Source organism: Necator americanus, chromosome X (genome assembly GCF_031761385.1).
Source record: "Necator americanus strain Aroian chromosome X, whole genome shotgun sequence".
Taxonomy (NCBI): domain Eukaryota; kingdom Metazoa; phylum Nematoda; class Chromadorea; order Rhabditida; family Ancylostomatidae; genus Necator; species Necator americanus.
The window spans coordinates 6,315,151-6,327,883 of record NC_087376.1 but is presented as its reverse complement, the minus strand read 5'-3'; the positions used below and the strand labels follow the sequence as shown (position 1 = coordinate 6,327,883).

At 38.3% G+C, this 12,733-nt stretch overlaps 1 protein-coding gene across 1 annotated transcript; it reads left to right on the top strand.

Moving 5' to 3' along the window:
• Positions 1-311: 311 nt before the first annotated feature.
• RB195_021629 (uncharacterized protein) lies at positions 312-12,717 on the top strand (the record flags this gene model as incomplete). The annotated part of the gene is made up of 2 exons (XM_064208473.1): positions 312-428; positions 12,616-12,717. 2 exons carry the CDS (start codon positions 312-314, stop codon positions 12,715-12,717), a joined length of 219 nt encoding a protein of 72 aa, XP_064064354.1.
• Positions 12,718-12,733: the final 16 nt, after the last annotated feature.

Genomic DNA, 12,733 nt, shown 5'->3' with positions numbered 1-12,733 from the left:
TACACGTGGCGAGGTCCAGAATAAAAAAGAATAAGAATAAAAGAGGTCACAAATATGAGTCGTAATGAATGTAATCTCTTAGTTCTGTGGTTTTGGATTTGCTGCTGTGGATGTAATAACTTGAACCCACACACCGAATTAAATCCATCGATATCCAGCCATAAAATTTGAAGAATTCTTCACAGCTCTTCTGGTTTATGTGACGCTGAAAAAGATCAATGTGTGAAGAAAATAGTACATGATACATAATCGCATGATTCAGTAGGAACTTCGGAAGTTTTAAAGAAAAAAAATTGACAGAGATTCAGGTGATGGTTACGCAGGGGTGGTCCGCTGATCTTTATCAGAGACATTGTGATGAAAAACAAATTCGTGAGAAGGAGAGACTGACAGTGGATAGCCGGTTGTACAGCGTGCCATCAGCTGAGGTATGACTAAATTACGACGATTGAAGAAAGATGAGCAAAACCACGCTGGGTTACGCAATCTACTACCCGAACTCTACGCTTTTGCTGTGGATTCTGTACCACATCAGAATCGTGATACGCTGTCTTTAACTTTAAGCACAATGTGGATTTTGCAAGACACAGCTTTCAGCCATCATCTTCTATGAATGGCGCCAGTGCGGCGGCGACAACAGTCCGCAGCATCAACAGTGCTTCGGGGAAAGGCACCACTACTATCAGGACTTTCCACAGCTAGTTCGCTAACTTCTAGAGGAGACACCATCTTTGAAGAGAAACTCTGGACGGAACCACTTCACACTGTAGAAGAATCCGCCATTGTCGACGCTCTCAGAGAACCCGGAATTTAGCACTCACGGTCTTGCAATGAGACTCGGGTGCAGCTAACAACTGTCCTCGTCCGCCTCTAGACCCCCAGCTACAGAACTGGTTAGCTAAGCTGACTCGATGGATCCATCATACCCTAACGGATTTAACGAAAACCAAACGTTACATCGGGGTATCCATGTATCGGTATCTCTTCTTCCGAACGCACCGGAAGGAGTTTCCGAATGACTTGGTTACTGGAGATGAGAGTTGGGTATTCTGCGACTCCACTTCACAATGTGCCTTGTGGCTCCCTCGGGGAGAAGACCCATTGTCCATGCAAGCCCAATCGGACGCACTTGAAGAAGGCCTTCTCTGATGTTGCTGGAAAATGCTGTATTATTGCTCCCACAAAGACACACTGTCACTGCAGTCATTTACGCCATCCGTCTCCAAAACTCACAGGAGTCGTCTTAAAAAAGCGGTCGAGACAGGCTTCGGTGTATCCCCTTCATGATGACACGGGACCCCGTACAGATAAGGAGACCCATCAAAAAAACGAAGAACTGGGCTGGGACACAATGCTCCCTCCTCCGTGTTTTCGTCAGTGTGTCACGAAAATACATCATAGAAGTAAAAAACTTGCACCAATGGCAACTGAACCATTGCTACCAAACTGAGTCGAGCATTTTACTACTGAGTCACTGTCGGTTCTTACACGAACGAGTATGGAACAGGTTGATAGGACAGGCTACTTTTAATCATTTGTTATAGAGAACATATAAACTTTTATGACCATGTTCACTTCCAATTCTACTAAGCAGTAAAAGTGGTAAGTTCTTCGATTATACAGAGAAATTTTGTTTTTTGTTTGCGTTTAGTGCAATAACAGGCAAGAAACTTATCGCATTCTCTTTTGAAATATTTCTTTTCGAGTTTTTCAAAGACAGGGTACATTTTTCTTCCATAACTGAAAAAAAAAACTAAGAAATCGTGATTTATGATTCTTCTCAAGGATCTCATAGTGGTCAAGAGCTTAATGTAAACACGACAAAAAAATTGGATATGAACATTTGTCATACGTCTATTTCTCGCATTACATCGAATCCTTGCCTTCTTCCTTTTTGAATGTTATTATCTTTTTCATAAGTTGCACGAAGAGTTTTTTTTAAAGGCATCACCCCACGAATCTGAGGTGGTGCAGATTTCAGGTGGAGTATTCGTATACCTGATGGGAGACTATGGAGAGGGGGGTGATTCCGTCCATTTCTTCCTAATTGCCGTAAAAAACGGCCCCGGAAGATGCGGCGCCACACAAGGCTGGTGCGCTCCAGTCGAATTCCCTGAAGAAAATAGTGCGCCAAAACGCCTGAAGCCGTATCTTCCGGGCCGTTTTTCACGGCAATTAGTAAGAAATGGACGGAATCACCCCCCTCTCCATAATCTCCCATCCCGTATACGAATACTCCACTTGAAATCCGTACCACCTCAGATTCGTGGAGTGATGCCTTTAAAATCGTTTGTGATTTCTCTTATGTGGATTATGTTTGCTACTTCCATCCGCGTGTGTATGTGTTTGTTTCTCTTTAAAATGAATTGCAAGGTTTCCACTGTTCCACTTTTTCATGTTGTTCTAAAAAAAATCGTAGTCTAAAGGTACAAAAACTTTCTTTTCTACTTCTTTTTCTCGTAATGTTTAAGGTGAGATCTTGAACATGTTTTTGCCCCAAAAAAGTGAGGTCGAGTTGGCATAGTTCCCACGACCTCAGAGCTGATTGTTGTCAAATGGCAGTAAGCCTAATGATGCTGAAGTGGTGCGCCAACACCAGAAGGTAGAGAGATATGGTCGGGCGAGTCCAACAACGTCAGATTGTTCGCTCACTGTGGAAAGTACTAAAATGCCTGGGACGGATTCTTTTGCGTCAGATAGTTGCGCCTGTGCTAAAAAAACAGGAAGTTATGGTGGGACGGACTCCGCTACATCTTTCTGGTTTCTTGGTTTCAGGTTGGTACGCCTGCGCCAGAAAGCAGTAGGATTGGGTGGCCCGAAGGCCCCATTTAGGCATTTTGGCACTAGAAGGCAGTGAAAAAGATTCCAGGGTGTCATGTAGATATGCCGGCGCCAAAAAGTAGAGGGGTAAGACAGATCTTGTGACGACATAGTGCGTCAGCACCAGAAAGTATTAAAATGAAGTAAAACGGCTAGCCTGGACGAGGAATTAGCGATATGTATCCCTCCGTGTGTCCGTTCCTCTAAGCGTTGCACTCGTCATACTTCTCAGATGAGTTCTTCAAAAATTGTACACACTCATGCAGACATCGGTTTTAGGAGCTAGCTGTTTACATGATCGGATGTAGGATCCTTATCTTCGATAGTATGACTTTCGCGATATGTAGCACTATTACAGCATTCTATGTTAACTGTTGGGGAACAAGACAAGAAAACCTTGGATGTTATAACGGTATAGAAGGAAAGGATATCTTATTCTATGCAAACGGGCTTAGCCTGTCGCGTATGTATATGTATGCTTGTGAAGCGAAATATCAGAGAGACTTATGGGTCCGCCGGCGTAGAACTAGTGGGTCGACCAGGGAAACTGCACAATTGGCGTGATGGCGCAGAAGTTGCAATCAACGCAGTTATTGGAGCATCAGTACTGAGTAAAAATGCCAAGCGGATTTGTGAAGAGGTGAATGGGACGTTGTGATCAGTTTCACAGCCGTGATGAGTGGACGTGTTGCGTTTCATCCCAGTGTATTCAACCGCATGACCATTCCCTTGCACTCATATTGGTAACGTCCTCTCTTCACAAATTGGAACCAAGCATGCAAAGAGGTGACCGAATGGTAGCTAACAGATTTCGTGATCCGACGTGGAACCTTAACTATATCACTCACTCACCTCAACTCATTTCATGTTTGCACGTCACGCTATGCTAATTGTTAGAGAAAAGAACGAGAAAATCTGATACTACGAATATTTTTTCAAAAATGAAGCGATACCGAAGGAATATAGGTGTAAAATAAAGTTTGAATCTTATCCGAATGAAGTTACGACCCGTGTAGAAGAAATTTATCAAATCTCTCATCAATGCTTAAATATCTTTTGAAAAAAATGAAAGAAAAAGCGTTGCCAGGTAAGAAAAATTCGGTTCCGTGGAAAACGTTTAGAGGAAATGTCACCACTATTAATTTTTACCAAACATTGAAATCGAGCGGAGCGCGAACTACAACAAGTCTGAAGTCCATCGTTACCCGTTCAGATAAATATCATGCTTTTCAATAACGCGCATAGTCCGTGTGTATTGAGTGTGCGTTTGTCTGTGCTTCCCGAAAATACTCCACAAGGATGCAGAACTTTTCATGTGAAGCGAACCAGATCCACCCACCTAATAGGCGAGCATCTGCCACTGAGCCACTGTCAGGAAATGCGTGTATGTATATGAAAACTGTATATGTGTGCGTATCCGAATGTTTATTCCCTTCATGTTTGCCTCAGATTGATAACATCCATTTTCCAGCAATTGAAAACAGGCATGCAAACAGCTGTTGAAATACTAGCCAACAGATCGCGTAGCCTAAGTAGAACCTTAACTTTGTTACTATGACGATTACATCCGCGTAATTTAATGTTAGCGCATCATTCTATGTTAATTACTGGAGAAAAGATAAAAAAAAAAGAGAATATCTAATGCTTCAAATAAAGTTTTCAAAGTCCTAGCGGTACCGAAGGAATATGGGTATAAAATCAAAGTTGGATATTTTCCGAGTGATGTACTGACCCCTTCAAGGAAAAAAAAAAACTATTGAATCTATCATCAATGCCCAAACTTCTTTAAAAATGAACGAAAAAAAAAAACTTCTTAGGATAAGAAAAATCCAAGTCTGTGGCAAAAATGTCCAGAAAGTGGCACTACTTCAAATTTTTACTGATCAGAGAAAGCTATCGAAGCGAGAACCACAAGAACTAAGGAGTTTCGCGGAAGCCGGACCTCCAGACTGGTGTATACATAAAGATACATGGCTCAATGGAGGTAGGTGGTGTAGCACAATCGGCAAGTGGTACTGCTCTGATTGCACAGTCGATGCTTCGAGACCGCCTTAGTGCCAACCAAGCCTTTCATTTCTTCGGAATCGATTAACTTGTTCCAAACTTGTCTGAGAGGGTGAAAACACTGCTTTGACATTTGCCAGCCCCTACAAGTCATTGTAAGGCTTCGCACGGTTCATTAACCTCGTACGATTCTGAGTTGAAGTCGAAGGCGTAGGGGCATCCACATAGGGACTGTTCAGGAACGCACATTTTAACCCTTATCCCACTTCATTCGAAAGTCCTTACTAGTCCTCATCGGATAGTAGCCAGCGAGTGTTTTTAATTTCAAGGAGAAATATGTCATTTGTACACAATTACAATGAAGCCTGACTTGAATATCTGTGATAACTAATCACCTTTGTTTCCTAGAAGAACCTCTCAGTTAGCAGTATTTAATTTGCAAAAAATGTAAAGAAATAAAATTGAGAATAAGTGTTCCCGTCTACTAAATTGCCAGAAATAAGTTTCTTAATTGATTTGAAGAGATTGACTGGAATGCAAATAGCGGCATGGCTGAAAAATTTTTTGAGAAGTTTGCAAAGAGTGCGCACATCTCCCAGAACATCTTTCTTCAAGCGTAATACTTCTATAACTTTTTGAGGGATGTACTTGTACGGAGAGCCTGACTCCTTGAGCTACGATAACTTACCAACAATAAATGCTCCAAAAGTGAAAACGAACATAAAAAAGAAAAGAAATCGACATTGTAGATGTACTTATTGATTTTTTACTCTAATTTTACCTAACGGAATCTGGTAAGTGTGCATAATTTGTAATCTCAAGACTCAAAGTCTATTCATAGACAAAGCGACCAAATGAAGATTCAATTGCTGTTATATCGTTGATGTAGGTGATTTCCTTTTTTTGTTACCCTGTCTTTGACGTTTTTACAACGGGAAATCGTGACATCAGTTTGTTGTTCAAAACAATTAAAGGTGTAATAGTGCGGTTAACACGCTGCGAGTGAAATTTCCAAGCATGTTTTCCGGTTTTTCCTTAAAGGCGTCACCCCATGAATCTGAGATGGTACGAATTTCAGGTGGAGTATTCGTATACGGGATAGTAGATTATGGAGAGAGGGTGATTCCTAATTGCCTTAAAAAACGTCCCCGAAGATGCGGTGTGTGCACACGACTGGCGCGCTCCAATCAAACTTCTTGTGGAAAATAGCGCGCCCGAACGCCCGAAGCTGCATCTTCTGGGCCGTTTTTTACGGCAGTTAGGAAGAAATGGACGGAATCACTCCACTCTCCAAAATCTACTATCTTGTATACGAATACCGCTCCTGAAATCCGCCCCACCTCAGATTCGTGGTATGCTGCCTTTAAGGATATTGACTAAAATAACAGCTTTTATTGATCTAATGCTTTGCTATCATTCTAAATGTCGTCCATAAAAAAACGCACGTGAAGTAGAAGAGAATGATCATTTTGTACAAGTTACTGTTTTCAGTTCTTTACCCACTTGCCTTCTTTGTTATTTGCGCCTTTGTGTGCAGACTTATACTGTAACAACAAGAATTATTTTTACACGTTTTGTTTATCAGACCCTATAATTTCCTCTACTGTGAGCTAGAATGGTTGTTCCAGTGGTTATCAGTCATAACATAACCAGTCTTAAGTCATTATCTTCGGGAATAAGCAGTGGAACATCCGTGGAAGCGCTAACAAGATGCAATGTCCGGGATCATTTTTAGAGAGTTAATTAAGAGTGTTATTTCAAAGAAAACATAATTATATGCGCTCAGCTATGTATATGATGATCGAGATAATTAATTTTTTAAGAAATAGATTTTGGTAGCTGAAAGCACACACTGGTCTGACTCATGATTTTTATGTTCCTTCTTTCCCTTCTGCTCAAATGTAAACCTAAGGATCCAGACTGGACGGATAAGGAAGCAATGTCACAAAGAACTCATTCAAAACATTTCCTTTGATTAAATTTGACTCAAAAAATTACGAAAAACGTTAAAAATTACGAATAATCGTTGCACAAGAGTCCAAAGATCGAGGCTAATCTTAAAAAATTGGAAAAACAGTTTTTTTATTTGATGAGAACTTCCAAATATTTTACATCCAAGATGAGAAGGCCAGCAAACTTCATGCAGCACGCACAAGTTGCCTTCTGATCCTTTTATAGATTTTTCACATCATTCATGCTGTTCTGTGATTTGCTCCAGGATGGGTACTTCCTTTGTGGCTGCACAATTTCTGATGGTGAACTAAGTTTTTAACGATCTGTTGGGAGCACATGGCATTTTCAAATTATGGATGTTGGTCTTGTAGTCTGAAAGAGGACTGGGAAAACATTAGGTTCGAGTTGATGTTTATCAATCATTGCCTAAATCATAAACAACTGAATGTTTTTTATCCATTTTTGTCTTAGTTTTCTTCGAGTCCTTAATATTCCGATCATCTCTGCTTTGTGCTCTGTGTTCTTCACTGCTTATAAGAATAAGTCGTACAATATTTCACCAATATTCATCTTTCTTTCTTATCATATTTTTTTCAAAATGTTGGTACACCCGTGGAATCGCTCTCTGACAGAACCCCAATGCTTAATCATACAATAAATAAATAAATAAGTAAATAAATAAATAAATAAATAAGTAAATAAATAAATAAATAAATAAATGTGCTTCAGTTTATTCCCGTGTTTTCCTTCTCCGCTTCTCCATACGTAAAAGCATCACCCCACGAATCTGAAGTGGTACGGATTTCAGGTGGAGTATTCGTATACGGAATAGTAGATTATGGAGAGGTGGGTGATTCCATCCATTTCTTGCTAATCGGCGTAAAAAACGGTCCGAAAGATGCGGCGTGTGCACAAGGCTGGCGCGCTCCAATCGAACTTCCTGTAGAAAATAGCGCGCCAGAACGCTCGAAGCCGTATCTTTCGGGCCGTTTTCTACGGCAATTAGGAAGAAATAGACGGAATTACCCCCCTCTCCTTAATCTACGATTCCGTATACGAATACTCCACCTGAAATCTGTACCACCTCAGATTCGTGAGGTGATGCCTTTAATTTCGATTCTTTATAGAAAAGATTGCGAGAATCGACGTGTTTCCTCAATTCGATGCAGAAATGTGAAGAATGAATGTTGTGACGAGAACAAAGGCTGATGAACAAATTTGAACCAAGGTCGAGTTCACTCGTTGCTGTCGTTCGCCGAAGAATGTCCATAATCTATTTTTCGAGAGAACATCATTTGCACTTTTCCCACTGAATCCACCTATGAACCACTACGAAAACTCGTGACTGTATTATTTTTGTACATGTCAAAATACTCATTGAGATGTTTGTATTATTCACTAAGTGTTTCATGGACAAATTAATTCCGAGACATGTTTTCAATCGAATTGAACAGATATTTTCGCGGCCACTCTCTGATATTTTGTCTGGGTTGAGGGATTTTTGGTGTTCTTGCTGATACTATCATACTACTCAAAGCATTATAAATCAAATTAGATTGATTGCGGATAACTTCTGTAAATACTAATTCTTTCACAACTGTCATTGCATGGATGGATTTTTTTATGATGAAAATCTTTGCTTATATTGTTACATTTTATAATTATTAGATCCTATAGTCTTCCTACGTGAGTATTTCAAAGCATAACGTTTGTAAATAGGATAAGATAGTTGTAAATTAGATAGTAAGATGGTTGTGCATTATGTCGGGAACACTATATTTATTTAACATTACATTAACATTTATTTATATTTATTTATTTATGCTTAACTATTCATTTCACCTATCAACATTCATCTTTTACATTGGGAAAACTTTCACTTTTCTGGAAATTAAATGAAATGCAGTTCATTAACGTTATCTAGACATCAGTACCTGAGGATACCGCAGAGCGCGTAGATCTCATTCGCTTTGGTGACAATCAGTTTAGGCCAAGCAAGTAGTTCAGGATTCAGGTAGTTTGTTTTTCTTTTGGAGGTCTTGCGTGGTGTACGTAGAAAAATATCGAGGCTTGGCAAGGAGATAGGAGGAGTTTGATGGGATATGCATGGCATCAATGAGCTCGAACATTTCCAGGCCTTTGATAAAGACGAGTTTGTCTCAAAACCTCAGTTTCACTTTTCTGTTTTCGTTCATCAAAAATAAACAACGCTACGAAAGCTCAATCAAACATGTTATCCTTAAAGAAGAGCATCCGTATGGAAGGGTACAGAACAATAACAATCCTGATGTGCCTTCTTAAAGCTTATTTTATTGCACAAATTACACAAGAGGAGAATATGTGGAGTCCTGAATTGTTCCAGAGGTGCAGGGATCACTTGGAGAATTTTTGATGAACACTGTGCATTTTTCACTAGCACACATAGTTTGGAACATACTCTAGATGATGGAAATATTAAATTATTGACGGGAATATATTAAAATTGAGAAGCAAGAAACATCACATCAACCAAAGGGCTCAAATGAACCGATGTAGGAACTTCTTACATCCGTATCATTGACAGAACTGGCTTCCGTTAGACGCGCTGATGTAAAGAGTTGCTTTGTCGGGTGATTTCGCTTAACTGCTCCTCATAGCTTAACAATCACTAGGTTAATTGAAGGGACAAGTTGTACAAGTTATTCCTAAAAAAGTAAATGTTTTCTGAAATGCTATTTTTGGAAGAATTGCTGCCTATAATTCTCAGTTCAGGTCGGCAGAACTATTGAAATCATGGAAAAAAATAAACGTTGACTTCAGAGCTAGGTATAGTTTCTGCAACTACATAGTAAAAAAAGAACTTGCTAGAATTCTGAAAATTCCTACCTACGAATGTTTAACACTTTCACCAGATAAGAAATGCTCATTAAAAAAACCCTGCTTTAATTTACATCCATACATAAGATAATCGGAACTTAAACCGTTTCTTGATCTTCTTTGAACAGTTCCGGGGGAAAAAACCTACCATAGCTACTGAAATCTCTCCTTTTCTCGAAAAGAAGTAAGGATAAAGTGCACAGCGTTCGTCAACCTCTATGGGGATGCGCCTACATACGTGTTCGAGTCTAATCCAGAACCGTTTGAGGTTTATGAACGCGCGTCCAGCCTTACAGTAACATGAGAGGATTAGCGGCAGAGTGTCAAATCAATGTTTTTATCATCTCGGACAACTCTGGAATTATTGAATTCATTGAAGTCTGAAGGATGAAACGTTAGGTTGGCTCTATGGGGTTTCCACCAATCGTCGGTGCAGTCACAATGGAATCTCTTACCGATTGTGCTACCATCGCCTTATTTCAAAAAATACATCCCATTATCAGAAATTGTTCAAAGTACTAACACAAATCAAGTAGAAACCTGTTGGATGTGAAGAAAAGATGTTGTTCGGGACTACTTGAGTCCACAGATTATCTTCGAATTCGATTTTAATTTGTACATATTTTGAAAATAGAGCTAATTATTTAGGGGTTACTCTAGCTATAAGGAGAATTTTTCTAAAATTTTCAATTTAATTTCCATCAAAGGAATCTTTGTTCGATTTTTTCAGTTAATTTCTATTAAACTAACCTGTATACATAGAAAACATATATTTTATAAGCGGAAATGAGAGCAAAATGGCATAAATCTACCCGAGATGCTTTCAGTACATCATGCCATACTTTTACAGTATTTTTGAATCATGTTTCAAGGTATATTTTGTGTTACAGTATGAGCGAGCATGTTATAATTAAATTAGGTTACAAAGTAGTTTTTTTTTCGGTTCGTTCAATACAGTACGGTAGTACAAAGTTCGGTGATGAACCCCTTTCTGTAGCAGAAAATAGATTTTTCACCGAAAACTAGTACACGCTTGTGACATGTGGAAATCTAGTTTCTGCAAAGATATTCGGGTTTCTTCTTGTCTACGTTTGTGGATGACCTCTCTGCGAAAGGCACCAAGTTTATAATTCACAAAATAACATTAATTTTTCAACAAAGTTAATTTGAAAAAAGAATTTAATTCGGTTTGATAAAAGAATTTAATTCGGTTTGATAAAAGATGAGAGGTTTCTTCGGGTCTTAGCATATCCCCTTGACATTGTCATAAGATTATCAATGATTGAAGAAAAAAAACATTATTTTGCTTTCATTCGATATGTTGCGAGAAAAAACCGCCTATTCCAACATCCGGGATTAGCATGGATATCAATTGAAAAAAAGTAACTTCTTCCTTCTTATATAAGGAGAATTATCTGAAAATCTACACAAAGATTACATAAGAACTACTTTTCCATCCATTAATTAGGGTAATTATTAATAACAAATTGGGGTCAATCCTGAATTTCTTTCCTCTATGTAACTCCTATATCTTAGTGTATGCAAAGAAATAAATCAATAAACAAATATACTGATTGATTAGGTGATAGTATCCAAATTTCGAAGGACATTTCTATAACGTTTGGCTAAGTAAAACTTTGCGAATAAACTTATAGGAACAAAAGAAATAAATTAAAAACCCGCAAAATATATATGCAGCAACGTCTTATCATTATTAAAGACGATCGAAATAGTGCAGAAATAGTTGTAAAGAAGGGAAACCTTAAGAGAAGTACGATAAGAAAGGTGTTGGAAAATTTCTTTTTATTTGAAGTAGAGGTACTCGTTTGAGCATTCAGAATCAGGCAATGTTTACCAAAGCCAAGCACAGATGACTACGGTAGTTGTGCAAGAAAAAAATCAGCAATTAGATCGGTGTTCCTTTTTTCTAATATACTCCTTTCTTTCTAGACAACTCTTTCTCGTGTTTTTTCTTCTTAGTTTTTTTTTCAACTTTCTTGAATTTATTTGCTAAGTAATATTGTAAATTATAGTAATTATCTGACCTATAGAATGTTTTTTTTTAGCAAATAAAAGAAATGTGCTTGCTAAAAAAAAGCCAATACTCAAGAATCTATTAGTACAATCCTAGTATGCAATGTAATAAATATATTAAAGTGTTAAATATGTTTTATAAAAATATTAATGTCTAATAATGCCGTGTTATATTAATATTAATCTCAATTCCGTATTCCGTCAGCTGTTGGTTGGTATTTAAATTAATAGTACTTCATGTAAAATGGTTTTTTTTTAATTTGGTACCAATACCACTCAACATAATAAAATATAGTTTATTATATCACAGAAGAGTTGTATAGGAAATAAATACATGTATGAGCCAATAGAATAGAACTTAATTGATCAGTTACAGGACTTTTTTCTGGAAGAATATCACCACCATGTGTAGCAGGATAACCTGCTAAACAATAATAGCAGGTAATACCAGGTAAAATTGTATCAATGCTCAACTTTTTTCCTTTCCACGTTCATTCATTTCCTGCCTAATATTTCCAATGTACACCACTTTAACGAATGTTTTTTTTTTCAAGAGGAACATGAATTTGAAAGAAGTATAAACGATGAAGAGCATATTTAACCTTTGCCTAATGTTTTTACAAGAAGTTTTGCGCTCAATTCAATCATTCCTGCTCTGAACCACTTTTTTCTTTTTTCCTCTGCTTTGTTCCAGAATAGAAACAACTCTTAAATCGGTTCTAGTGAAAACATCAATGTTTCTTAGTTACACTATGCCTCTATTATTTTCCCGTTGTCATTTTTGTTACAATGTTACGAACGAAAACCGGATGTAAAACTTCACCATTGTTCTTCACGAGATACGCGTCATCTGCTTTTAACTACCACTTCGACCGTATTTACAACCATTTTCAAGAACAAAGCAATGTCATTTACGTAGTTCGTATCTGATTTGCTTTGTGTGTTTAGGTAGAAGTGTACGAATTCGCAAAAGGGCGTTCTCTGTCATCGCGACGGGACGAAGGAGAAGAAGGAGGAGGAGGAGGAGGAGCTAAGGATGACACCGACTGAACGTAGACATCAGGCG